The sequence below is a fragment of the Hippocampus comes genome, unplaced genomic scaffold, assembly GCF_001891065.2.
Source record: "Hippocampus comes isolate QL1 unplaced genomic scaffold, H_comes_QL1_v1.1 scaffold570, whole genome shotgun sequence".
Taxonomy (NCBI): domain Eukaryota; kingdom Metazoa; phylum Chordata; class Actinopteri; order Syngnathiformes; family Syngnathidae; genus Hippocampus; species Hippocampus comes.
In genome coordinates, this window is record NW_017805000.1 from 11,192 (window position 1) to 35,937 (window position 24,746).

General features: G+C 42.2%; 4 protein-coding genes across 8 annotated transcripts in view; 2 read left to right on the plus strand and 2 right to left on the minus strand.

Moving 5' to 3' along the window:
- The window catches only part of LOC109531157 (S phase cyclin A-associated protein in the endoplasmic reticulum-like), a 22,612-nt gene extending 10,746 nt beyond the window's left edge, over positions 1 to 11,866 (minus strand). Inside the window, exons 1-11 of one of the 4 annotated variants that reach the window (XM_019895284.1) lie at positions 11,540 to 11,866; positions 7,160 to 7,277; positions 6,352 to 6,428; positions 5,867 to 6,064; positions 3,461 to 3,561; positions 3,024 to 3,140; positions 2,602 to 2,729; positions 2,238 to 2,524; positions 1,494 to 1,847; positions 576 to 743; positions 423 to 489 (exon numbers count right to left, since the gene is read on the minus strand). In XM_019895284.1, coding sequence (XP_019750843.1) covers positions 423 to 489; positions 576 to 743; positions 1,494 to 1,847; positions 2,238 to 2,524; positions 2,602 to 2,729; positions 3,024 to 3,140; positions 3,461 to 3,561; positions 5,867 to 6,064; positions 6,352 to 6,428; positions 7,160 to 7,277; positions 11,540 to 11,707 — 1,783 coding nt within the window. In that variant the 5' untranslated portion in view covers positions 11,708 to 11,866. Of the gene's footprint in view, positions 1 to 422; positions 490 to 575; positions 744 to 1,493; positions 1,848 to 2,237; positions 2,525 to 2,601; positions 2,730 to 3,023; positions 3,141 to 3,460; positions 3,562 to 5,866; positions 6,065 to 6,351; positions 6,429 to 7,159; positions 7,278 to 9,461; positions 9,776 to 11,539 lie in introns of those variants that run through there. The other 3 variants (XM_019895292.1, XM_019895300.1, XM_019895309.1) reach the window with 3 other exon arrangements.
- A 724-nt stretch (positions 11,867 to 12,590) lies between these two features.
- rcn2 (reticulocalbin 2) lies at positions 12,591 to 16,115 on the plus strand. Its single transcript, XM_019895342.1, has 8 exons — positions 12,591 to 12,685; positions 13,532 to 13,671; positions 13,751 to 13,853; positions 13,928 to 14,124; positions 14,197 to 14,310; positions 14,523 to 14,616; positions 14,852 to 14,991; positions 15,077 to 16,115. The coding sequence occupies exons 1-8, from the start codon at positions 12,625 to 12,627 to the stop codon at positions 15,218 to 15,220; spliced, it is 993 nt and encodes a 330-aa protein (XP_019750901.1). The 5' UTR covers positions 12,591 to 12,624; the 3' UTR covers positions 15,221 to 16,115.
- Positions 15,480 to 20,695, plus strand: pstpip1a (proline-serine-threonine phosphatase interacting protein 1a). 2 transcript variants are annotated; one of them, XM_019895322.1, is made up of 15 exons: positions 15,480 to 15,589; positions 16,504 to 16,604; positions 16,696 to 16,770; positions 16,859 to 16,893; positions 16,988 to 17,094; positions 17,182 to 17,244; positions 17,740 to 17,844; positions 17,960 to 18,005; positions 18,185 to 18,264; positions 18,623 to 18,721; positions 18,805 to 18,901; positions 19,017 to 19,104; positions 19,180 to 19,259; positions 20,091 to 20,182; positions 20,266 to 20,695. In XM_019895322.1, the coding sequence occupies exons 1-15, from the start codon at positions 15,560 to 15,562 to the stop codon at positions 20,395 to 20,397; spliced, it is 1,230 nt and encodes a 409-aa protein (XP_019750881.1). In that variant the 5' UTR covers positions 15,480 to 15,559; the 3' UTR covers positions 20,398 to 20,695. The 2 variants fall into 2 exon arrangements, with proteins under 2 accessions (XP_019750881.1, XP_019750889.1); XM_019895330.1 differs by lacking the exons at positions 15,480 to 15,589; positions 16,859 to 16,893.
- On the minus strand, positions 20,435 to 24,559 carry tspan3a (tetraspanin 3a). Its single transcript, XM_019895352.1, has 7 exons — positions 24,384 to 24,559; positions 22,978 to 23,169; positions 22,701 to 22,775; positions 22,499 to 22,600; positions 22,274 to 22,429; positions 22,105 to 22,188; positions 20,435 to 21,234 (listed from the first exon to the last, which is right to left on the minus strand). The coding sequence occupies exons 1-7, from the start codon at positions 24,444 to 24,446 to the stop codon at positions 21,142 to 21,144; spliced, it is 765 nt and encodes a 254-aa protein (XP_019750911.1). The 5' UTR covers positions 24,447 to 24,559; the 3' UTR covers positions 20,435 to 21,141.
- Positions 24,560 to 24,746: the final 187 nt, after the last annotated feature.

Sequence of the window (24,746 nt, forward strand, 5' to 3'; positions counted from 1 at the left end):
GACGAAAACAAAATTACGAAGTAGACTGGACATAAACCACACACTTGAGGTGTCTGTCTCTCCTATTACCCCGAGATGGGACCGTCTGGTTGCAGAAAATCAAGCTCGGTGCTGTGGTGAGTCGTCATTTTCATGCACTTTGAATTTGCGTTGTATCGTATTTTGAAGGCATTAAACATTGCCATAGCGTTGCGGCCAGATTAGACGCTCCTTGTGTTTATTATTATATTTCGAAAACACCACAGTTTTCATGCAGCTCATACCATATTATTTTGTTGTATTATTTCCGCCACACCTTAAATGCCGGTCCCTGAAAATATTGTCTGACATAAACCGGTCCGTGGGGCAAAAAAGGTTGGGGACCCCTGGTGTAATACATTTTCAACCAATTTACAGCTGAGCTGACACATGGAAATCCATACCATCATAGTCTGCCAACATTTCACTCCACTCCATATTGGGCCCACATCCTCCATTAGCCATGCCAGCCTGTAAGGGTGTGAAAGAAATCAAGAAAACAGTTCAGAGAAACTAAGTACGCTCTTTAGGGATTGAAATTTGCTCATTTGTCTAACCGGGAAGTCATTTTCGTTGTCGGTCTCAAGATCATTGTTCTCTGCTTGAATCTCTCTGGTCAGCTGCTCTTCTTCTGCGATGGCACTGGCAATCGCTTCTTCATTAGCCTTCTCTAGTCGATCGGCAAGCTCTTCTTTCTTAGCCAAGACCTCTGCCATGGACTGAGGCTGGACACATGGTGCAGGTGTCATCATACACAGTATGACAGATATAAAAGAATTTGACAATTAAAAATACTTGCTGCCAGGCTAAATGTATCTATTGGTAGGGGATTCGTAACAAAGAAAGCCCATATCAATCTCATCACATTTTGAATCACGGGGTGGTCACAAAAATCACAAGTGAGGAAGCATTCCACTGTCATGCAGAGCACATTTACCGTGAGGATGAAGAGATGGTGGAATCGGCAAACTACTTGGCTTTTATATGGGGTCAAGCAAATGGGCATTAAAAAGTGGGTCTGAATATGAAGCAAATATGAACGTGGCCGCCCCAAGAACAGAAATTGATCATTAAAATGAGTAGTCTACCTTAAATGAGAACCACTGTGAATTGATGGTAATGGTTAATAACAACACTGAATTTTGTGTTGAATTTAGTGTTAAGTTGCAGTACTACCCTTTTACATGTTTGTTAAACTTGCGGACATTAGACCAGATCCACAGAACAAATATTTTTGGTGAACAGACCACTATCTACAAAACAAAACAAAAACATCTATTCACAGCTATTCTTCAGTGAATGGTGCTAACACAACATTACACACAGCTATGTAGTCTTGCCGACACATTTGGTCAGGGGGCTGCTTCAGATCGACTTTGTTTAGGCGGTGAAACACCCATGAGACCTTCGTAGACTCCCCTCGTACTAAACCCAGGCCCACCCCTCCCTCTGCTCCTCCATCTCTCAGCACTCACAGTGGAAAGCTCTGTGGGGTCCAGCACACTCTCCAGTTTCACCGCGTCCATGGGAGTCTCAGCCTGTTGTGGAGCAGATGTGGCCATGCCCTGCAACGCACCCCCCTCAGCCACACTGTCCCCCAAGGCCAAGGGTCCGCCGAGCCCATCCGTCTGAGGTCGCTCTAAGGATGCAGAGTGGGCGAGGGCAGGGGGTGGGACTGATATGGTCATGTCTGCTGGTGGGGCTGCAGCTGAACACAAGGTGGGCTCTGGGGCTTGGGAAGGGGTGATATCAGCTATAGGGGGAGGCGCGTCGTCGCGGGGTGCGTCGACACCCGAGTGCCCCGAGTCTTGTGCATTCTCTGCTGGGGGCTGCGCCGACAGTCACAAACAGACATACACAGGCAGATGCAAGCTCCATTAAAAACATGCATTTTACCAGAGCAGTAACAAAAACACAAATCATGCAGGGAATCTTGCTACTGACATGCCCTCAAGACCCAATTCTGATCCAAATTTGTAGATGGATAAGAAATGGATTTTAAAACCAAATGATGAATAAGCGACTTGTGTGTTAATTGTGAATTTCTTGGGTGAAAGCGGATTTAAAGCCACTGAAAGCAATCTATTGAAAGCTATGTGTTTCTGAACATCATGAGCCCAAAACAAAAATCATGTGATTGGTAAAACCCTCTCATATTTCTATTCTCATTGTGAATAATCGATATCGCTCTCTAAAGGCGATGTAGTGGACCAAAGTACCTCCACAGTATCCCCACTGACTGGATGTTTATCCTTCTCTGGGGGATCCTGGAATGTTGGGACTTTCTTCTCTGAGTCCACCTGGGTTGCGTCCACATGAGTGGGGCACTGGGGACAGATGGGATGCTCTTCTTGTGGCGGCACAAGTGACCGGTTCTTGGTGCTGTCCTGCTTTGGGGTGACGTGAGTGGCCAACACCGGACTGACCTTGGCAATCATGGTGGCAGAGCGAGGCTTGGCCGCACGACCTCGTTGGACAGTTTCCCAGCCTTCAGAATCTTTTTTACCTTTGTACAAAACAGTTCATTGTTTTGTCCCATTTTCATGCTTTGTTCCGGGTTTGTGCAGTGGAAAGATGTCTTACTTGGCTTTTCGACAGAAGAAGTCATCAGCTGAGTAGAACTTGGAGCAGACTGCGTACATTTCACTCTGTCTGCCCAACTGGGGCCCGTAAGAGATAGCCGGGCTGCGGCCAGTGCGGGTGGAGGTCCACTGGATAAGACATACACAATATACAACAAATTAATAACAAACTAAAAGCCATGTACACATTTTGCCCCGACAGCAAATAAACATACCGTTGTACTAATAATACCAATCGGAGTGTTAAAGCAGAGTACAACTATCTTTGTCAAATTAATATTGGTGCATATTAATTTTTTGTTTGTGCAGATGGAAGTTATGATGGGAGTGTATTATTAACACAAATATTTCACAGTAAAGGTCCAGTAATGTGGGCACTACATTTTGGCAACGCACAGTGGAACAAAGAGATAAAAGATTTACCCAAAATTTAGGGCCCGACGTGCACCCGGGGAGGAAACCATTCTGTCTGCAGAGGCATTAGGCACCACGTGACGTCCTGGTGACATCTTACGTAATTCCCAGGCTAAAGACGTAGGCCTGTAAATTAAAAGCAGTGGTAGCGAGACAACATGAATAAATATTCAAAAAGCTATTCAGGTACAGTATAAACTTTGACAACTTAAGATTTATATGTCCAAGTGGATACAGACAATGAAATGGTTTCTGTGATAAAGAGAAAATAAACGTGTGGATCTTTTTGAAATGGAGCCAGGACCATTGATCCTTTGTTGGTGCCTGAAAGCCAATGAGCAGACAACAGCACTTTGTGGTCACAGTTCGACCTTGAAAAGGGAGGCTGAAGGGGGTGACAGTAAACAAACAGGAAATGAATGAGGGCAAAAGACAAAAGAGATCACCTGTTCTGGGCATCGGTTTTCTCTAGCTTCTCCTGGAGCTGAATCCAGTCGATGAGGGCTTTGAAATCCCGCACGTAGTTGTCCAACATCATCAACACTTCCTGAGAAAAAAAGAAATGCAAAATGACAGCAAAAGGTGAAAAAAATACAAGCACTGGGCCTTATAATCAATCAGTTAATTGCTCAGTCAGTAATTGATTGATTGTGCGGTATTAACCTTGAAGTGGAAAAAAAAATGCACTAACTGGTGACAACAACCAGATGAATCGGCTGATGATGGATACTGATAGTGGCTTGATAGACAGGTCGATATTCCTCTCAATACAACAATGACATGGAAACAGGAGTTGAGAACATTCATATCGCGGATATGCTAGTCCATTAAAATATAGTCTTTTTTTTTTTTTTTTTTTTAAATTACGAGGACAATTGAAACCTGAACAGAGGAAAGTTGCAGGAAAGGTCAGCAAGTTCATGTGCGCAAAACGCTTTGAAGCAAAACAGAGCAGGTACATTGTTGATAGGGAATCCCTCTTATCCGCACTTGTTTTTTTTAGATGTCCCAGAGGTGTTGGGCTGTTGGGAGCTACCCCCCACCATGGCCACAACCAACCCTCCGCAAGCTCTAATGAAAGCAGACAACTGATGGATGGAGATCGTGAAGGGAGTGGTAATTGAGAGTAAAGCTTCACAGTGCTTTTAGTTAATAGACAAGTCAGGCCAGTGAAAGATGCGTCCAGCGTCCAGCAGCAGCTCCGATGATTGGAGCTGGTTAACAAAGACCCCCTCTGTAGCTCGCCGCTCATTTGGTAATGACGGCCGAGCCGGTCCTCTGACGGACAAAGTCCAAAGCGAATGGAGGCATCGTAAAGTGGCTTTTAGCATGTTAACAGGCACACTTACCTAAATACAACCCTCACATAACATTTCACAACGAATGACAACATGTTTAACCTCCGAGAGGCCTTGCCATTAGGCCGGTCAGTAAAAGCCAGTGGTCCATATAGACACACAAAACAAATGGATCATTTTGATTTTTTGGGGGCTTCATTTAGAGAATGAATTTGGAAAAATATACACTCACTGGCACAACATTAAGAGGTGCTACTGCATAATCAAATGAATTTCTACGAGATGTATCGAAATGTTTACATTTATTAAAATAAGTCCCAGTTTTATTGACACTGCAACCAAAGTATTAAGTACTACACTTGTAGTCCATGTCATAACATGACACACGCAAAAAATGTACACACGCACACACACACACACACACACACACACACACACACACACACACTTTTTTATCACTTTGCTAAATATCTCAAAAAACAGTTGTAAAGGTTATTATAGATTGCATAAATGTAAATAATAAATTGCCTGGTAGGTGCACGTAACAAACAATGTCTGAATGTAAAATGTTACCATCCAAATTGAAAGATCTGAAACTATGTAAACTGTGATGTGTAATCTTGACTGCGTTGTGTAGTAATGTCCAGAAAAAAAAACATTTCCGGGGAACAAAAAGAACAAATAACTGCGAGTTACTCTAATTCAGCACAAATGCATCACTCTCTAGGTTCGGACAACCATTTCAATCAGTGTAATTTGAGCAGCAATAATACAATCTCTATCCAAGATGAAGGCTGTTTTTATGGCTTTGATGCTATTAGGAAGGAGCTTGTTGAGCTGTTTGTGTGAGAACAGCCCACAACTCCACTGGGGGATTGTAGGTGGGGGGCTGTCAGAGCACTCTCATTCAGGATGACTCCATCATCTATCAATTTCCACTGAGCCCAAACTGGGTGGGATGGGGGTTATGAACAGCACCCTGTTCTAGAGCCATTACAAAGCATTAGTGTGTTGTGAGATGAGCGGAGTTTGAAGTAAAAAAAAAAAAAAAACGCGATATAGTGATCACACCACATGGATCAAGGCTACAGTCCTGACCACGGACAATTACCAGAACCATGCTCGGCATAATGCAGCCTGGCAGATGATTCAATACAAGGCAAGAAGCGCGAATCAACTATTCAAAATATAGCACAAAAACAAAACTCACAAAATCAGCTCCAAAGTCAGGTTGAACGTATAGCAATATTCAACAGTCAAGAGAATAACAATATTTTCAGGAAGTAAGATGCCCAAGAAACACACAGTCTGTCATCAATATTCCGAGCAGGCTGCCAAGGGCGAGCCCTGTGATAATTCTCTCAGCAGTGTGGGCCTCTGACAAAAAGCAGAACTCAAGAAGAATGTGGCCTCTATTTAGATGCCAATGCCTCCCTCTAGTGTTCTCATCAACGAAAAAAAAAAAAAAAAAGATCATGAGCCCACAGCCACGAAATGTAGATTTGAGTTTATGAAGTTCTGTTGCATAGTATTTGTTTTTTCAAATGTGCTGACCTTGCATTCTACAACACTTTGATCGGACTCGCACGTGACGTAGATCTCATCCACTGCACGTCGCAAGTTGTCAAAGAGAAAGGCCCAGTAGCGTGCTCGTAGGTCCACTTTGCGAGGCTGCCGGGCTTTTGTAGGGCTTTTCTCTGTCCCCTTTTCCAACAAGGTGCCAGCTGTGCTTTTACTCTCCACACCAGTATTCTGAAATCAAACAACAACAACACATCCCCAGTTATAAGAGTGACATTCGTTGCATTTGTTTATTTACTTTTTAAAAAAATTAATATCAATGTTGGAAAAAGTTTTAAATAATTTATCTTGGACTCTTTATAAAATAGCATTAAAAAAGCATGTGAACAGAAGTGTGTAGTGAACGTTTTTTATCCAACTTTATGTAAAATGCTTATTAAGCGTTCAAAGAACAAAGTGTAAAAAGTAATTAAAATATGTATCTGGTGCCCTCTGGTGGAGATAGACCCAACACTCACCTGTTTCTTATTCCTTTGCTGCCCAGAATGAGTCCTTTGGGCTCTTGAGCTGCCAGTGGTGTGACTTTTGGACTTTGCTGCACGGAGAAAATGGAAACCATCCTTATAAAACGACTGATCCAATTAGAAATGTATCCCAACGGACAGTGTGTGTCATCAAGCATAACAAATGAAAGCCCATTTACAAGTATATAGCAGAATATCAGAGACAGAAAATGCATGACATTGGTCCTCCCAGAGTTCACAATGTTCACGTTTTGCCCTACGGGAAACTGTCACCATGTGAAACTTATATAAATGCATTTTTCAAGTACAATTTTAGTATTCATAGCAGTCAGCAAAGTGTCAGTCAAGTCTTGTGGGATGTCGTGCATGGCTGTTTTGAATTCAACGTTTTATATGGCTTAAGAGGATTATTTTTTCTAAAATCCATCTTTTTTTTAACTTAAGATGATCCATTGTACAATCGTGCTTCCTGACAGTTCCACCAATTTTTAAACTTTTCAAAAAAAGTCAAAATTCTTTGACTTGGAGATAGCACAAACATATTCTACTGTACTAACTAAAAGTCACTCATTTTGTGGCGAGAGAGGAGAGTAATTATAACCATCACAGTCAGATGCAATAAACGGGCTAAAAACGGGAAGAAAACAACAAACTGATAGAACTGCACTGAATGAGTGTGGGAGGGGTGCGAGTGGGAAAACAGAGTGAACAGAGTGGCTCCTTGTGTGAATAATTTCGTGAAAAAAAGTGTTAAGGTGGCCTCTTAATGCAGAAACATAAATTTGGCTTGCGAAGCACTGACCTTCCTCTTCTTTACTCTCCAGTGGGACACTCCACGCAATCAGGTTCCGAGCAGCGCGACCCTCTTCGGCGACGATCTTTCGTACTTTATCATGACTGTTGGAGCGCTGGAAAGATGCCTGTAAGAGGATACAGAACGTCAATATTTCACCTCATACAGGATCTGGTACAAGACGGTGGACAGCAGTCGGACTGACGATAAGGAGAGTTTCACTACAATATACATGTCACGTACAATGGTGCCTTGAGCTACGAGTGACCCAATTTATGAATTTCTCAAGATACAAGCCCAATTTTTTGTTTTGATTGTCGAGCATATAAATATGACAGACTTGAAGTTGATGGAGGTGGACTCGACTCACATCACAACAAGCTGCGGTTTAGCACATAGAAAGCAATTTAAAAATCAAAACAAAGAGGCTTCAATGTGGGTTTTTTTGTCACTCTTAGTTGAGCTTTACTATCAAACATAAATATATACTTTTTGCACAAGACTTACAAGCCTTTTCATCACATTTGCAAGACATTGACTTTCCAGTCATGACGCATCGCACCCTTCGAGCCGTCATCCCCAATATGCTTCAAAATGCTGAAGGAACAAGCATCTTAAGAAAAACACCGCTCTCTCTCAAATAAAACTATCCATTCAATTGAGATGTGCGTCTTCAAGTATTTGAAATCAAAAAGATGCAGAAGGTCTGGCCTACTGTATATGAGCCGAGCATAATGTGACACTTTCCTGCACTTGTGTGCAAGAAAGTCACATATAGTGTCTTGCACCCATTCACCTGCTGTGACATTTTTTATTGGATGCATTCTTTGCTCCAGTATAGTTCTATAGATCTTGTGTTGGATCTCAGTAGTCTATTTGAATGAAGCGGCTGGTGTGTGTTGCTTCGAGTTTGGCAGTGTGACGTAAGGATGTTGTTGCTATGGTTACCCATTTCATACAGTGCTAAAACGCGGTGTGCTTTGGTGTGAACGTCTGCAAAAGGGCACGCTGCAGACTTGAAAATATCCAGCTTTACAGGCAACGAGGAATTATTCTGGAACTGGACACAACCAGCAATGGGATGCACATGTTTGACTTCATGCCATAGAGCTGTGCAATATATTGCACTGTGACAATGATGCAACATATCGGTGAGCGCTAGCCTGGAGTCAAATGAGCCACGAAGCGAGCGCATTAAGCAGAAACAAGTCTGTGACAAGAAACAGCTCGAGGATGGAACCAATGCGCTTTGCGGCCAACGTGCAGCATGGCTGACCTACACATCGAGTATGCATCAGTGAGCGTGGATGCTCAAACCACAGCAAAATAAAAAGTCCCACATCACATTGTTATCCTTTGCACCACAAGACCGGCTGTGAAATAAAATCTGGCAGTGAATTCTCTCTGGCGTGTTAAAGTGTTGAAATGAGAGAACAAATGCGCTTTGCATTTGATATGAAGTCAACAATATGATAAAAACAACTCAACGTGCTCAGTTGTTAAAGAGACTGCTTGATTCTGGTATTCATGTCTTTAGTCTTTCATTCATTGGAGTCTCGCTCCATATAATGGCCTCTACTTCCTCAGCTTTAATTAATAACTGTTGTGAAGCAGGGAAAGTTGAAAACGACCATCGGGTGCATTTTTTTTTTCCTTCTGCCTTTGTTCAACCTGAAACATTGTCTTACTAATTAGTCACAGAACAACCCATTGGCGCAAATGTACATCCGTGGTTATTCTTGTCAGCAGAAAGAAAAGATGTCCATTCCAAAGCAACACAACAATAAATTGTCGATGGCTTTCGAAAGCAAAATTCTGCAGAAGAATCGCTTCAAGAGTTATTCATCAAGGTAGAATAGCTTGTGTGGGTGTCACATTATGCAGTGCCAACATGCACAGTGCATTGGTCCTGATACTATTTAATGTTCCCCAGGGAGATACCCAGCTGACCTACTTTTGGTGCGCAAAAATTCTTCATGGCAAGTGGTCTAAGCGCTTTATTCTTCTGAGAGATAAGAACACAGAAATAAGATGACACTCCGAGCCTTGAACACAAATACAGGAGAATCCCTTGCCCGCTCGCCGCTAATAGACAACACAACGCTATAAGCCAGCTAATTAGCAGAGCATCGCCGGTCTCCTGAACTAAACTGGAAAAGGGCGCAGACTCCTTCGCTGTGCACCGGAAACAAGAACCACTTTCCAAGCCGGTGGTTTGTGAGGAGCAAGTGTAAGGTTTCCCTTTCGGTCCCGGCAAGCAACAAAACAGGAGCGAGCCCCTTAGGAGGAAAGTAAAACATGAAATACATACAGAATAGAAGAGGAGTGCAGAAGCCGCTTCTTGGTCCTCGTCCAGCCCTGACATGCTGTTGCTGCCCACTTCAGGCGCCCTCTTCCCCCTCACCAGCAGCGCCACTTGTGCTACAGGCCAAGACCATTTGACAGGGGGACGAAAATAGACTCCCGGTGCTCGCCCCACAACGTCATTGCAACTTGCCCCGATAGTTCAACTTGTCTCCGAGAAGACTGGGGAGTTAGGCCCAAACTGGCTGCTGCTGTCCATCAGCTCAGCACTGCGTGCCGCTTGTTACATTTGCAGCTTCTGTGCTCCACTTGGAAGCCCCCCACCCCACACACTCTCTCTTCCTCGCACTCTCCTCCTGCCGCCACTCTGCGCAGTCATGCACACAGCCCACCGCCCCCCCCCGCCCCCAACCTGTGCTGCTAGTGATGAGAGTGTAGCTGCAGGCGAGGGGACAGCGTGTGAGTGTAACCACATATTCATATTAGCAACATAAAAGTGATGCCCACAATCTGATTGGACTCCGCATATGATGAGTCATAGTCTTATGGGGGATTAAAAAAAAGTGCAAGCCTTCATGGTTTAACTGCATGCAAAATGCTACTTTAGGATTAGCTATTTTTGCATCTTAAATATTTATATTTTAAAGGCTGTGTCAGAGGTGGTTAGAACAGCCACGAGGTCCTAAATATCAGCACAGACCCTCCTGTGTTTAATTAATCGAATACAAATCGACATTGCAATGTAGTACAATTTATATCAACTGGTAAAGGCTGCAATTTGTTAAAGAAAAAATAAGCTTAATTTTGATTGGTAGGCTTCATTTTAATAGGTGTAATTCATTTATTTTATAGTGTCTAGTTTAGTGCTGAAGAAGTGCAGTTTGCATGTTGACATATCACTGTTTCATTTTATGTAAAAAGTTCAAGAGATAAAGCCATTGATTTTTTTTGGGGGGGTCAAAACTCAAAATCGCACGGCCCCCCCCTCCCACACACACACACACACACACACACACACACACACACACACACACACACACTTGTATGTGGCCCATGGTGGCGGTTGATATTTTTATGATGATAGTAATCAATTGCAGGTGCTGACAAACACAGAGCATATTAGGTGTGGGAAAGGAATTAAAACAGCCTCACACTCAAGCCCAGAACTGGGCAAAGTACAAGGCCACATTTTGTCCTCCCACAGACTCTGCTTGGCCCTCAGAGAGACCATGAAGTCAAAGTACAGTAAAATGTAAAATATGTGATGCTTTTATTTTGAAAATTATGCTTTTATTTTATGTGAACACATATGGAGACCAGTACAAGCGAGGTCGTGAGAGCTGCCACTGGTGTCTGCAGTGTTGCCAATTTAGCAATGTTTTTCCGACATTTAGCGACTGTTCTGAAAAAAAACGTACACAATTTTTTCGTTTGGGCAGGACAAAATTTCGAGACATTAACTGGTCGTGTGTGTGTGTGTGTGTGTGTGCGTAGCTAGATATCTATGTAGCTATCTGGATACCTAGATAGACAGATTTTATCAATAGTTTACCATAAAGAAAACAAACTATTACACTTCCTTAACGTGAAAAGATTTAAGGCGTGGACATTGAATTTGTTGCCGTTGAGACTAATTTGCATTTACATTTTGTTTTGATGCTGTACCTATTGTGAACCGAACCAGCGCTTAATCCCGTTTTATCACTAGTAGCATCACGACTGTATCATTGCAAACCAGTTTCGACATGCAAATCGTCCACTCACTGTACACCATCACTCATTTGAATTTAGATACACGAGGAGTTTGTTGTAACTAGTCACCATTCAGTTTCACATTAGCATCGTTCCTCTTAGTCATTTCCATAGCACAGACACATGTGACCGCTAACCATGGTGTCAAAAAAGATCACAGGAGAACTGGTAGCGCCACACCCACTTGAATGTAAGGGCATCCCAAAAATGCGTTTTATCGCGGCTGCTAGCTAGCAGCAGCTTTAATCCAGCTATGCGCCAAACAAAGACGTCGGAGGCGACCACTAGGTCCTCAATTTCAACAGAAAATGAACGAAATTAGATTCCGGTTACCTTGAGCGCATTAATGGACGCGTTTTTATTTTTGCCTCCTCCATGTGACGACCCCGAGCTGTTGCTGCCAGACCTTTCCCTCCCGTCACCTCCGTGGCCGACTCTCGGTCCCAGACGGTGCTGCCCCGCGCCGCGCCGTCGTCCGTCGTGGCGACCGTCTTTGTTCATCGAGTCGCGCTATGTCCAACGCTTGGTCGGTGATAAATTTGAAGCCAGTCGTTGAAATGTGTCCAGTTGTTAGAGTGGATGGGAAACCATGTTACATGACAGCGAGTTTAAGCTACCAAGAAACGGAAGTTAGTTGACATTGCGAAGTTTTGGATAGACGGCATGCGGTCCAATCACATTACTCGAACGTGAGAGCGACATGTTTGATATCCAATCGAGTGCAGAATAATTCGGGTCACAAGCGGGACTTGTTTATGAGGGGCGGGACTGCACGTCTCTACCATGGCAACCATAAAGATTGAGCGGGCATTTCGCTGAACGTGAGAAAATTAATTTACTTTCAAAATAAAGGTACTATCATGGTGCGACGTTCTGGATACAATAGGAAATCGGCATTTACGTCATTAGAAGACACAGAATTCCCTTAATTCGGGACATCATTTCAGAATGACTTCCTAAAAAAAAAGATGTTATGTCAAGTGAGATAAATTGTGAAAAATAGGTTTACTCAAGTCTCATCAATTCTCTCATACTTACGATTATCTCCATTCTTTGCTCAAGTTTTTAATACCACTGTAGCCTCGACAATGCTGTCCCAATGGAAGTGTTTCGAAGTAAGTTAGTTTTGTCTCATGTGGTTAATAAACACGAGACCGCAAGCGAATTACAAGTGATAAATATCTTGCAAGACTTGAAACGTACGTTTGTGACCACAACTACGACGTCTACGCGTGTTTGAGCGACGTTTTACCATGGGTCATTGTTTCAAACAAATATACGACCATTTTTTTTCTCGGCAATAATAAAAAAAAAAAAGTATTGTTATGCTTTGAAAAAGCACTAAATCTTTTTGTTCATGTGCAGTAACTACAGTACATAGAAAAGCAAAAGTTTTACTGTGAAACGTCTAACCGGAAATGCGTCTGTCTCAGGCCCACTCTAAGCTAACCCCGGCAACATTTTTGACAACTTTTCACGGTAACTGCAAATATTCACTCGACAAAGTCTACGTTACACAATTCGACTAGTTGGTCGTTATTTCGCATTACGGATACGTTCTGATATTTTGACTCAGGTTCTGCCGTTCTGTCTGTTTGCACGTCGTTTTGCGTATTGTCACTCATCATCCACACTTGAACTCAGGTTAAAGCAGAATACTGTGTCCACATCTATCAAAGTTTAACATCTTAACTTAACGGGGGGGCAAGTGAGTGTTTACAAGTGTGTGTTTGTGTGTGGTATACTCGCGAATTCCAGGTGAACTCATCTTACACTACGCAACGATCTGAGGTAGTACCGAAACTGACCTGTGAGAGGCATCATGGTACCACATGGCGTCCAGAAATACAAAGAAGTAGAACGTGTATGAATATAACAAATGGCAGAAGCGCGGCTAAATGTTAGAATAAATGGTAATAACTAAATCCTACAAGCAAGTGAGCTATAGAAACGCTGCCACTTGAGGGAAGGGGATTAAAGTGCTATCTCACCACTTAAGCAATCGGAAATGCTGTACAATTGTAGTGGCAAACCAAGCAGTGAAGTGGTGAAAGGAAACGATCGACTGACTAAATGAAGTGACTCCCATCACTTTAACGTAGTTTGTTGGCCCCAAGATGGTGCCAAACCGATAGTTTTACATAGGGCATTAGTATGAGGATACATTTTAAAATAGTCATTAGGCAAACTACTTTCGTGAATGTGCAGGGTGACACTGTAGATTAATTGATAAAACATCAGAATTGAATCAAAATTTTAATAAATGATCAATGAGTATCCTAACATTGACTTGTGACGATCCGACCGATTTCTATATCTCCCCAGAGATGGAGCCCTCTACCGTGACGGCAGTTGTATTGCTTGCCCTTCAGTTTGTGTTGGTACTAAGCTCTCACAAACACGAAGACCATTTAGGACACCAGCTACATTCCGAGCATGACATGAATGTCCTGCTGGGGGAGAAGGTTTTGAAACACCATTCCTGTATTTTCTTTTTATCTTGATCACCTTGTGACTCTCAGCTCTAATGTGATGCCTTTGTAGGACCCTGAGGAGTTAAAGAAACTCAGTCCAGAAGAGCAGAGAAAGATGATGTTGGAAATTGTAAAGAAGATTGACAAAAATGCTGACAAACACCTAAGTGCAGGTAACATTGTGTGGACTGTAACACTTGGAAAAGAAGTAAAGGTGACTAAGTAATTGATAGCCGTTTCTTCATAGAGGAGATTGCTCTATGGATTCAGCATGTGTATCGAAAATATGCCCTGGAAGACGCAGAGGAGCGCTTTGCTGAATTTGACACAGACAAAGACGGTGTAGTATCATGGGAGGAGTACAACATGGCCGCTCATGGCCAGCTGTTTAATTTTGATGAAAGTACCATCCTGGATGATCCTGAGCAAGAGTCTCTGCGACATGTACGTGCACCGACATCCTTATGGCAGTGTGAAAAATTAAAACACTGAAAAGTCATCTTATCCTCCTGTCAGCTCCACCTGAAGGAGAGGAGGCGCTTCAATTTCGCTGACCTGGATGGTACACCCGGCCTCAATGTAACAGAGTTCTTGGCCTTCACTCACCCGTCTGAAATGGACCACATGGCTGTAAGATCAAAGTAGAGCTTTTTCTACCTTGTGCTTGCGTGAATGTTTAATGTCAAACGTTTTTTTTTTTGGGGGGGGGGTTGAATATATTTAGAATGTGTTTAAAAAAAGTGTCTGAATATAATTACAATGTGTGGTGTGTTTTAAACTACGAAATGGGTGGACAGGCAATGTTCTCCGCATTTTAGATTCTCCCATTCATCTTACTACAGGATTTTGCAATTGAGGATGTGCTGAGTGACTATGACTTGGATCAAGACGGACTGATCAGTCTAAAGGAATTTATCGGTGAAGTTCGACGTGAAGGTTAGTACATTTTGATTTAAAAAAAAAAAACAAACTTCAAATATACTACTGTTCACTTCTACAATAGCTTCACGGGGTAACGTAAACTGTGGTTCCCTTTAACACGCTCTCAAATTGGAACTGTAGTTGGGTTGAATGATGAAAAATCTAACTCTTGATTTAATTAGTACACATCGACATGAACTTTTGACGCCCCTTTGAAAATCCTGTCAAATTTTCTCCCTGTCTTTTAAAGAGGATGCCCCTTCGCAGTGGGAGGTTGAGGAGACCGTGCGCTTCAAGGACTTGTACGATCAAGACAAGGACGGCAAGTTAAATCGAGAGGAGCAACTCCGCTGGATTGCGCCCAACGGCTACGGCGCCGCTCAGGAAGAAGTAAGACTTGACTTGAATGTGAAGTTTTGTTTGCCTCCATTTGCTTGATGACAGAGTGTTCATTTCTCGTACTCGTCATCATCAGGCTCTTCACCTCATTAAAGAGATGGACCAGGATGGAGACGGGCAGATCTCAGAGGCCGAAGTCTTGCAAAACCAAGATATTTTCATGAACAGTGAAGTGACGGACTATGGCAGACATCTGCACTTGTCACATGATGAATTATAACTTTAAAATCAGCATTTTGTCATTTGACCCCAATTTCAATCTGAATTTGTATTTACTTCAAGCAGCACAAGACTGCTGAGGAACTTTCTAAACTAGCAACACGCTGACCGGCTCATTGGTTATCGCAGGCGTGTGAAAAAGCGAAGTGGCAGTCTACTTGTGTTTGCTGCCCGCTGACACTCTTCCTCTTTTCACACAAACGAGCGGCAGTGCTCAGCGACGGCTCGTTTCCTGGACCGTTTCACTCGTGTCGAGCAGCCGCCTGTCAAACCCGCTGGTGTTCACTTCAGAGGCACATTAAAAAGGTGAAAAGTATCTCCAGAGAGGGAACCACTCAGCATGGAGTTAGAGTTTAAGGATGCCTTTTGGGTGAGCATGTGCCATGATTTAGATTATTTTTTAAATTTTGTTGTTATGGGTTTGAGGCTCAGGTTGACTGTGGAGTTAGTTGGTCACGCTTTTATATTAAGTGTAATGATAGCCTCTGCACTGTTTATTTTACCACCAGCAGCATACAAGATGCAGTGAAAAGAGAATTCCGAAACCTGCTTTTCAAAACTGATGTAATCCGGTCATGAATGTTAGTTCTCTTTATTATGCAGCTCTGTTCATGGCTTTCTATACAGATATGTAGCACTGACAAATGTCCAAAGGAATTGTTATATTCTTTTTTTACATTTTACATTACATTCTTGGAAGTACCTATGAGAGGTGAGCTAAACACTTGGTTCAATGTTGTATTCTTTGTTAATTAAGGCTACATCATTTGAAAGAAAGAAAAAAAAAAAGCATTTCCCGGGTTTAAAAATGAAAAATGTTACTAAGCTACCGACGTAAACATTGGTTTCTGTCTTGTCCATGAGATGAATAATAAAATACATACAACATAATTTGGGTTAATGTAAATGTTTCTTGTGGGAATGTCTTCTATTGGTGAATTCAAGCTATTCACTAACATGGTGATTAAGTTGTCAAAAATGCGCCCCACGGATGGAGAAAACTCAAGTTGTAATCACATCTTGCTACAGAAAAACTTAAAACTAGAGATGTGAAAGTGAATGTAAGGGCCATTTCAATGAATCAGTACCATTTGCGTCCCCATTGAATAAACTGTATATTATGCGTGGTAAATTTACTGCAAAATAAATGTTTTATCAAGCAAAGTGTCCTCCACGTTGATCCAATTATATATTTCATAAATGTAATAGACTTACAGAAATGGGGGGAAAAAAATGCATGAGCAAACTGAAAGAGGATGCCTAATGCGGTCTATGGTCTTCCAGGGAGGCAACTTCATTAGTCACGCTGGCTACGAGGCCATCATCCAGAGACTAAACGACGGTCGGCGTACGTGCAAAGACATTGAGGATCTGTTCAAAATGAGGTGGGCCTAGGCTGTCAACTGGTGGCGTGCGCAAGGTGATTGAATGTGATGTCAGCTTGACTCCGCATTGTGGTCATCGTGTCTGTCACAGGGCATCTGCAGAGGAGAAATATGGCAAAGAACTCGTCGCCATCTCACGCAAGGTTGGAGGTTTCTATGAAATCTGGTGGGTGATGTGTGTGGGCATGCACTGCAGAAAATGTGTTAAAACATTGATGATGTCACATCCTCTAAGCATGCGTTTGTTTCCACAGCACGCTGAGAACGTCTATTGATGAAATGAAAACGCGTAAGAAGAAGATAGTTGTATGTTTTGTTTTGGTTTTTTTTTTTACACATCCATAAGTCAAGCCTTGTTTGCTTTTGTTTTTTTCCCCTTGCAGAAATGGAAATGATAGGCAACTTGCACATGCAGCTGTCTGGCCTTTTAAAGGAGGAGGCGAAAAGGATCGAGCAGTTCAGAGAGAAGCAGAAAGATCAGAGAAAAAAGGTTCTTTTGGGGCATGGGCAGCTGGAGGGAGGCATTTTATTTTTTTTTCTATTTTATAGTTGACATTTGGTTGTCCTTCCTCCTCAGGTTGAACTCGTCATGGAGAAGGTCCAGAAGGGCAAAGTGTCCTTCTACAAGAAAACAATAGATGTAAGGTCAACTTGTCCTGTGAAAAAATCAATTTAAGTTTTAATGCAGTAAAAGTACCGTAAGTCAGTGCAGATCACCTGACATGAAGGCAACAATATTGGTTAGTGGAAAGGCTATTTGACTGGTTTGCAAGTATAAGGCTGGCTTTGATGTATCTGACAAAGAACAAAGGGTGGTCAGTTATACCACGTTGGGTTTTTTTGGTTTTGTTCCATGATTAGCTGTAGGATGAGTAAGGCGGCAGGAATTGTCAGATGCACAGGGCATTGTTAGCAGGCGTGTTGCCATGGTCAAACAGTGACGGGTTGTCTTGCCACAATGCCCATCTCACCAACTTTTGTGATGCCAGTCCTGGAACATTTCTGATACACTTTGTATTGTTTGGAGTAGGTGGCGGTTGTACGGTTGTTTGGTCGTATTTTGAGCCAACCGTACAGTTGGTTCAGTCGTACACTTATCTTGCTATTGTTTCACGTGTCTCTATGTCCGTCACAGTCCGCAAGACACTACGAACAACGCTGCAGGGAGGCGGACGAGGTCGAGCAAACGGCGGAAAAGATGAGCAACACTTCCACAGCCACACCGAAACAAATCGACAAGGTAACAATGTGTTTGTCAGTCATAGAGTTACATGATGAATGTCATTTGTGTCATTAGATGTTCTTCAAATTTGTTCGTACCCGAAAATGACCCTTGTTGATTTTTTTTTTTTCAGCTGAGCAACAAATCCAAACAATGCAGGGAAGCTGCAGAGGAGGCGGGTAAGGAGTTTGTGTGCTGCAACTACTTCCCTTTTATTGAGGATGTCACAACTATCTATTCAAATTCGATGCCATTGTGACATAGAATAACCTCCATTCCGTGAAGCCATTATGACAAATGCAAATTCAGAGTTTTACATCTGTGTGCTTAATCTTCTAATAAATCTTCTACCCCATAGAGAGGCAGTACAAATCCAACATCGAGCAGCTGGACCAGCTCCGTCAAGAGTGGGAATTAACACATAGCAACACATGTGAGGTAACTCATGACACATAACACGGTCTCAGTCCATTCCCAAGAGAGGAATGTACACCCGGTTAAAAAGAGCACAACCTTAAACCAAGAGCGGTAATACCCGTTGCTTGTTTTCTCAATGAGGATGTGCAACACTTCCTATGATAAGACAATAAAGCGAGTCACCACTCTGGAAACTTCCTATGTTGGCACAAAATGTTCTTTAAATATAAGGTCAAACATTTATAATACAATCAATCGGAGATTTTCACGTGGTGCTCCAGCAAGGTCCTAAAAGGCCAGATTGGTCATTTTGATTGCACTTGAATCACCCAAAGTCAGTGTTGTAAAAAGTTAATTTCCCAATCATGTCGTCTTTCAGATGTTTCAGCAGCAGGAAGCGGAGCGCCTGAGTGCTCTGAGGAACGGGTTGTGGGTGCATTGTAACCACTTGTCCATGCAATGCGTGAAAGCCGACGAAGTGAGCCGTCATACATCCAAAGTATTCCGTCTTCAGCTCATGTTTGAAAACGGAATGCTATTTAGAATGTCTTCTGCTTACAGTGCTATGAAGGTGTGAGGAAGATTCTGGAAAAGTGTGACATTATCGCTGACATGAACTGCTTTGTGGGGATTAAAGGCACCGGCTCCAGCCGTCCCGGTAGGCAGCCCTCCGGATTTGAATATGACACGGGAGAATATTTTCATGTTATCTCTGACATGCACTCATTGTGTGGATCAGGATATCATTCAGTTACTCTTGTCCTCCTCTCCAGCTCCCATTAAATACCAAAATTACTACGAAAAGGATGGCACAGAGGTCCGAAATGGAAGCACAGGACTTGTAGGCGGAGTCATGAAAAAGTCGGAACAACAAATTTGGATACGCAATCACGCAGCCGAAAACAATTGTTAAGATTGTACTGTTCTCATTTGTAGGTTTTCAAATCTCCTCCAAGGGAACTCTTTGGCAGGCTCCAGTATGAGCATTCACAAAGATCCTGGTGCAGACAGTACAGGTAAGGCAGGGGCTGAATGAAATATGTGCCAATAAGAAACTGGAATCATGTATTTGAATTGTTAATCTTGAATAATTGCTTTCAAAACGCAAGTTGAACTCCATAAATTTAATGTGTGTTGTTTAATTGGAATCATTGCATCGAAAAACTGAATCTCAATTGTACAATTTCAATTTAAACTTAAGAGGGCGTGCAAGTACAAAAATTTTTTTTTTTTTTTTTTTTACAAACCACACGGACACCTGTTGTACTCACACCTGTGAGTAACGTGTTGATAAATACCGCCTGTTCTAAGCTAGCACGCTCGTGCACATCTAGCCTCATTTGTTCCGAGAAACACCTGCAATTGACCATATGCAGTAGCAGGAATCTCGTGAAGAAATCCAAAATCATGGCAAAGAAGGCAGACAGAATTTCTGAAACTGACAGAGTGACAGTCATCCACGAACTGAATACATGTACATGTATTGTAAATAGTACTCTTTGGAGCAATTATTGCAGGTGTCCTGTCGTAAGTATGACTCGAGTTACCCCCCCTTTTTAACCCCCTTAACTTACGCCCTGTCCGGATTGACCTTCATTCTGTGGGCATGACTGACATCTCTGGGTAGAAGCAACCATTTTAAAATCCACGATAAAGTGAGACCGCAAAAATGAACAGCAGAAATATGGTGCGCGACAACTACCGGTATTTTGTGCTCTGAAGGACATTTCCTACTTCTCTGCTTGCAATGACATAATTTCTACCCACAGTCTTAGAAGAATAAAGGCGCACTTTTCCTGAATAGGCTGCACATTTAGTCCTTTTAATTGACTCGACTAACTCCACAGGGGACTATGAAGACGTCTATACCGCCATCCCAAAGATTCACAGCTCCCACCAGGGTGAGCAGTACAAGGCAGTGTATGAGTACGTGGCCCAGGTCTGTTCTTTGCTCTACTTTCACTGATTTGTTCCACTGAATATGGAAAAGGTCACTGCTGAAGGTGGTTTATTTTTCTTTAGAGAGACGATGAGCTCTCCATGTTTGTTGGGGACGCCGTGCTCGTCATGAATCAGGGTGAAGACGGCTGGTGGATGGTGCAGCGCGATGGCCAAACAGGGCTGGTTCCAGGCTCTTACCTTGCCAAAGAATGAGTTGAGACAATGGAACTCGGACTTGTCAGTAATTATATGTGAATAATGTAGTTTTTATTTCTCACATGTATTAAAATCTTAAATAATACCATATTCATAGTGTATTTAATTTAGCAGGGCCTTCCTAATGAGAAGTGTCCTGACCTGTCTTGTAAAAATACCAGCTGCCCTTCTATAAAAGCCAACAGCATCAGCTACTCGTGTCTCTGGAATTTCTGAAACCATAATGCAATAACCCAAGTCACTACACTCCTTTACAATTTAATTACAATCTTAGGAGTCAGTCGCTACAAAATGGAAAAAAAAAAAATCTAAAACTATGGACATTCCATGCTGTTGGGCACTGCCTCTGGTGGTCAGCAGGGACAAAATCGAACTACACTCAAGCGAACACAAGCGAAAGATATATATGCGTTACATATGGAAAAGGTAACTTACATACGAAGATGAGGATTGGAAAACGGAGACGTTACTATTACTTCGTGTTCATGCTGAAATTCACTGCAACGTTTCATAATGTGGTCTACCGGTCATTTACACATTGTGCAAATTAAAGAGGAAATCACCCTGTGCACATCTTCCATACAGTACAGTTTGGTTTGCGTCTAAAAGTGTAATCATACATTCTCAGCTACCATTGGAAGAAGTTGGACAACTATGCGGGGGAAGAAAAAAAAAATGCAGCTTCAGTGTCTTAATGTTTGTGTGGTAATGTATTCACCAATGCGTCTGAGCAGGTGATACTTAAGCATAGGTGCCTCCTGTGATGAGGAGCTGGTAGGCGGGATCGCTTCTTCTGCGACACAGCACGACACATGCCGACAACATCCCCAGAATCTGGTAGGGACGGAAAAGAGGAAAATGTGTTTCTATTGCATTTGTTGCACATCTCATCATCATGACACTTTCACTGGACATTTCATTAAGTAATTCTACACAATATGATGCAAATACAAAATCTGCAGATGGTATGTTTTGTGTCCTCGTTGAAAGAATGTGCGCATAATTATTTAACACAAAACTAAAATCAGCCAAATAATCACTGACCCACTATTTGTGAATGTTTTCCTTGAAATAGATAACCGAGTTAAAGGACCTCAATTGGTACCTCAAGGATGTGTTCACAAACGATTGCACATCTTATAAGGCAAAATCTCAGCCGTGGACCAGTATTGTCATTTCCAATTGTTGAAATGAATGTTCATTTATTCAAGTATGAACACATACAGTATGAACACATATAACAATACTCAAAGGCATATACTCATCCTAATTCGGAAAATACATGTTCTATAAATGAAGCTCAATTGCAACTTTCTGCTACGCTTATCTACAAAAGGGCACTCCGGGCATGAATAGCGCCACACTGCCCCCAAGAGGCCACGGTACGCACAGCTGAAACGGTCCATTTGTTTTTTTACTGCTATTTAAATATACTATTAGTTTACTTTGTTGCCAATTTATTTTCTGGTTCTTCTTTTAAGGAAATTTAAAGTATAGTTTTGGTAGTTGTTTAAATACTAAACTTGGAAATCAACACATAATCATGGATATTAATCATAAAATAAATATCAATTGAAGTAATCATAATATTATCCCCCGTCCACCCCAAAAAAAATTCCCCTGCCCTACTAGTTTAGAACCCAATAACGTACAACTGCTACAGTAGACAAATCCAATGTCATCTGATGTGATACAATGACATACCTGGATGACAGCAAAAATCAGCGCAGTCCAAATGATGTACATCATAATCTCTTTTAACTTCTTCACAACGAGCGCCTCACAGCCCTTGACACAAACAATACACAAGGAAAGATCCAGATGGAGAGATTAATTCAGCACTCAAACAAATCTGAGCCCCCCCTCCATTTACTTCTTGGTAGAGTTCTTCAGGACGAGTGAGGGACCCTGTGCAGAGTCCACCGACTTTTGTGTTGCAACAGCTGATAGGCACGCTGTTGTTCTTGGATGCGTCAAACCAACGTGTGTACTGCCAGTCCGAGTAATTGCGAATGCCGCAGCACTGGAGCTGCAAAATCAAATTTGGTTGCTGAGTAAGAGTGGCCGCATGTTCCCACCTTTTGTTGTGCGTCCTCACCTGTCTCTGAAGGTAGTCAATGGCACGGCTCTGTGCATTGCTGTTGGTGCCGTTGTACTCGTTATATACTTCATGGATGGAACTATTCACGTCGTCTTCAACCTGGCAACGGTAACGACATGAGTCATTCAAAATTCAAACACATTCAAATGCCGGTTTGCGCAGACAGAAGAAAACAGCTACTTGTGTACAGCATTCTCACCTTTGCTCTGTAAATATATCCCAGAACCACAACGGCTACTTCGGTCATGAAAACCACCAGCAGAATGATGACAAACTGTAAAGAAACGATCAGCAATTAATTAAAACTGAAACTACATGTTGTCTTTTGCATTCAAGACTTGCTCCTGTCATTCTTTATGTGTTTAGCTGTTTTGCTCATGCTTGTACGTGCGATAATCTTGTTCGGTTGTTAATATATATAATATAATCCTTTTTAATTTTCATAGCAGCGCTTTTGTATATCAGTGTGTACTGACCGTCATGAGTCCACAGTGGCTCTCTCTCACGGTGGCGCAGCATCCGATGAGGCCGATGATGAAGAGGAGCGCTCCAGCCGCAATGATGACGACGGCCGGGATCAGCGTGTACACGTCTTCGAAAAAGTGGTCGTAGTCATCGTATGTGATGAACACGTATGCGCCGGCATAGCAGAGGATGCCGGCGGCCGCCTGTCAGTGAGGAACACATAAAAAAAATATTCCTTTTATCATCCGTTTGAGAATTCACCTCAAGGTCATTTAGTAGACTATATTAAAATTGATGAACACTGTTAATGGTCTTATCTTCATGTGGTGTGTGTTACACACAAACAGTCTCTTAAAGATTTGGGGGCGGGAGGAGCTTATGTATATCAGGCCGTATACCAATGAACATATGAAACAGCATTATCATCATGTAAAAGCTCACATCCTTTTGGGTTTACTGAGTAAATGTTGACGCCATAAAATAATATCCTTCTGTACAGGATTCCGGCTCCATAAAATGCCAAAATACACACAACTTCCTAGTTCATGTTCTGCATGTCATCGTTTTGAATTACATCAGGAGTATAGCATTGAAATGGCTATACTTACTGTTACTGTTTTTTATATATTCCTATTTGCGACTTAGTTACGCATTCATTCACAAGTAATTATGATTATCCTTATGCATTAGCATATACAGTACATTATAGACTACGGCACGATGATAATTATGTATATTTCAACCCTAACCTACATTCATGTTATATTGAGCCAGAGACGGCGTTACACTGACTTAGAGGATGCAAAAGCCCCTTCAGAAATCAGTGAAGCCCATCCAACAGTTAACTATTTTTAATGTATTTATTCTTAATGTATTCAAGTTTTTTTTTAATCTCCGCTTGCGTGTTTGTGTCACACGTGTACACTACAATTATTAATTTCACTATTAATAAAATTATGGTGTGATTCGACGAAATATTGCCGATATGTGTTAGTTTGTTTTTATTAATTATGCATCAGAAACAAATGCACTTTTTTTAACCTCCTCAGGTGAAGTGATGAAATAAATTATTTTCTCAGTCAACCCCACCCCCGACTTAATTGTAGTGTGTCATATGTTTTCTTGGTTCTTTTGGGTGTAGACCAATGTATTTAATCGTTTAAAAATCCGATAACACAACCCCGGTTTGCTTCAAGTTCGACTGCTAACCGAGAAGTTACACTCCTCTCAATCTTATAGGTTCTTGGTTACACAAAGGCCGCCTGCAGAGAAAACAATGCTGTTCGCCTAAGAGCTAAACTCGCCACAAAGTTCCAACACAAACAATATTTAGTAGCTAGCTAGCCGGCTAGCTCGCTAAACGCTACCCCATGACGCACGACCAACTCGCAACAACACAATAAATCCACAAACTTACCCAAAATATGAGGTTCAGAAAGACCAACACGGTCTTTGACGAAGTGATACCACACTGGCCCATGGCCAACGCTGGTATTTACGCTTGTGCTTGGTTTTAAGACGTTATTTTGGACAAAGACATAACCCCTTTCACTCCATTGGCTCGACTGTGTAGGAAATTGGGAACGTTGGCGTCGTAGCGCTACCACATAGTGCAGCCGAAATACGAAAAGATAGGGATTTGCTGACATCTAGCGGAAGTATAAGCTATTGAGTGGTGATGCACTCACCGTGGCGACGTAATTCGAAAACGCACGTAAATCGGAACGCACTGTGGTCACGAACCAGCAGTGGGGACATTAAAGTTGGCAAAAATGTTCCC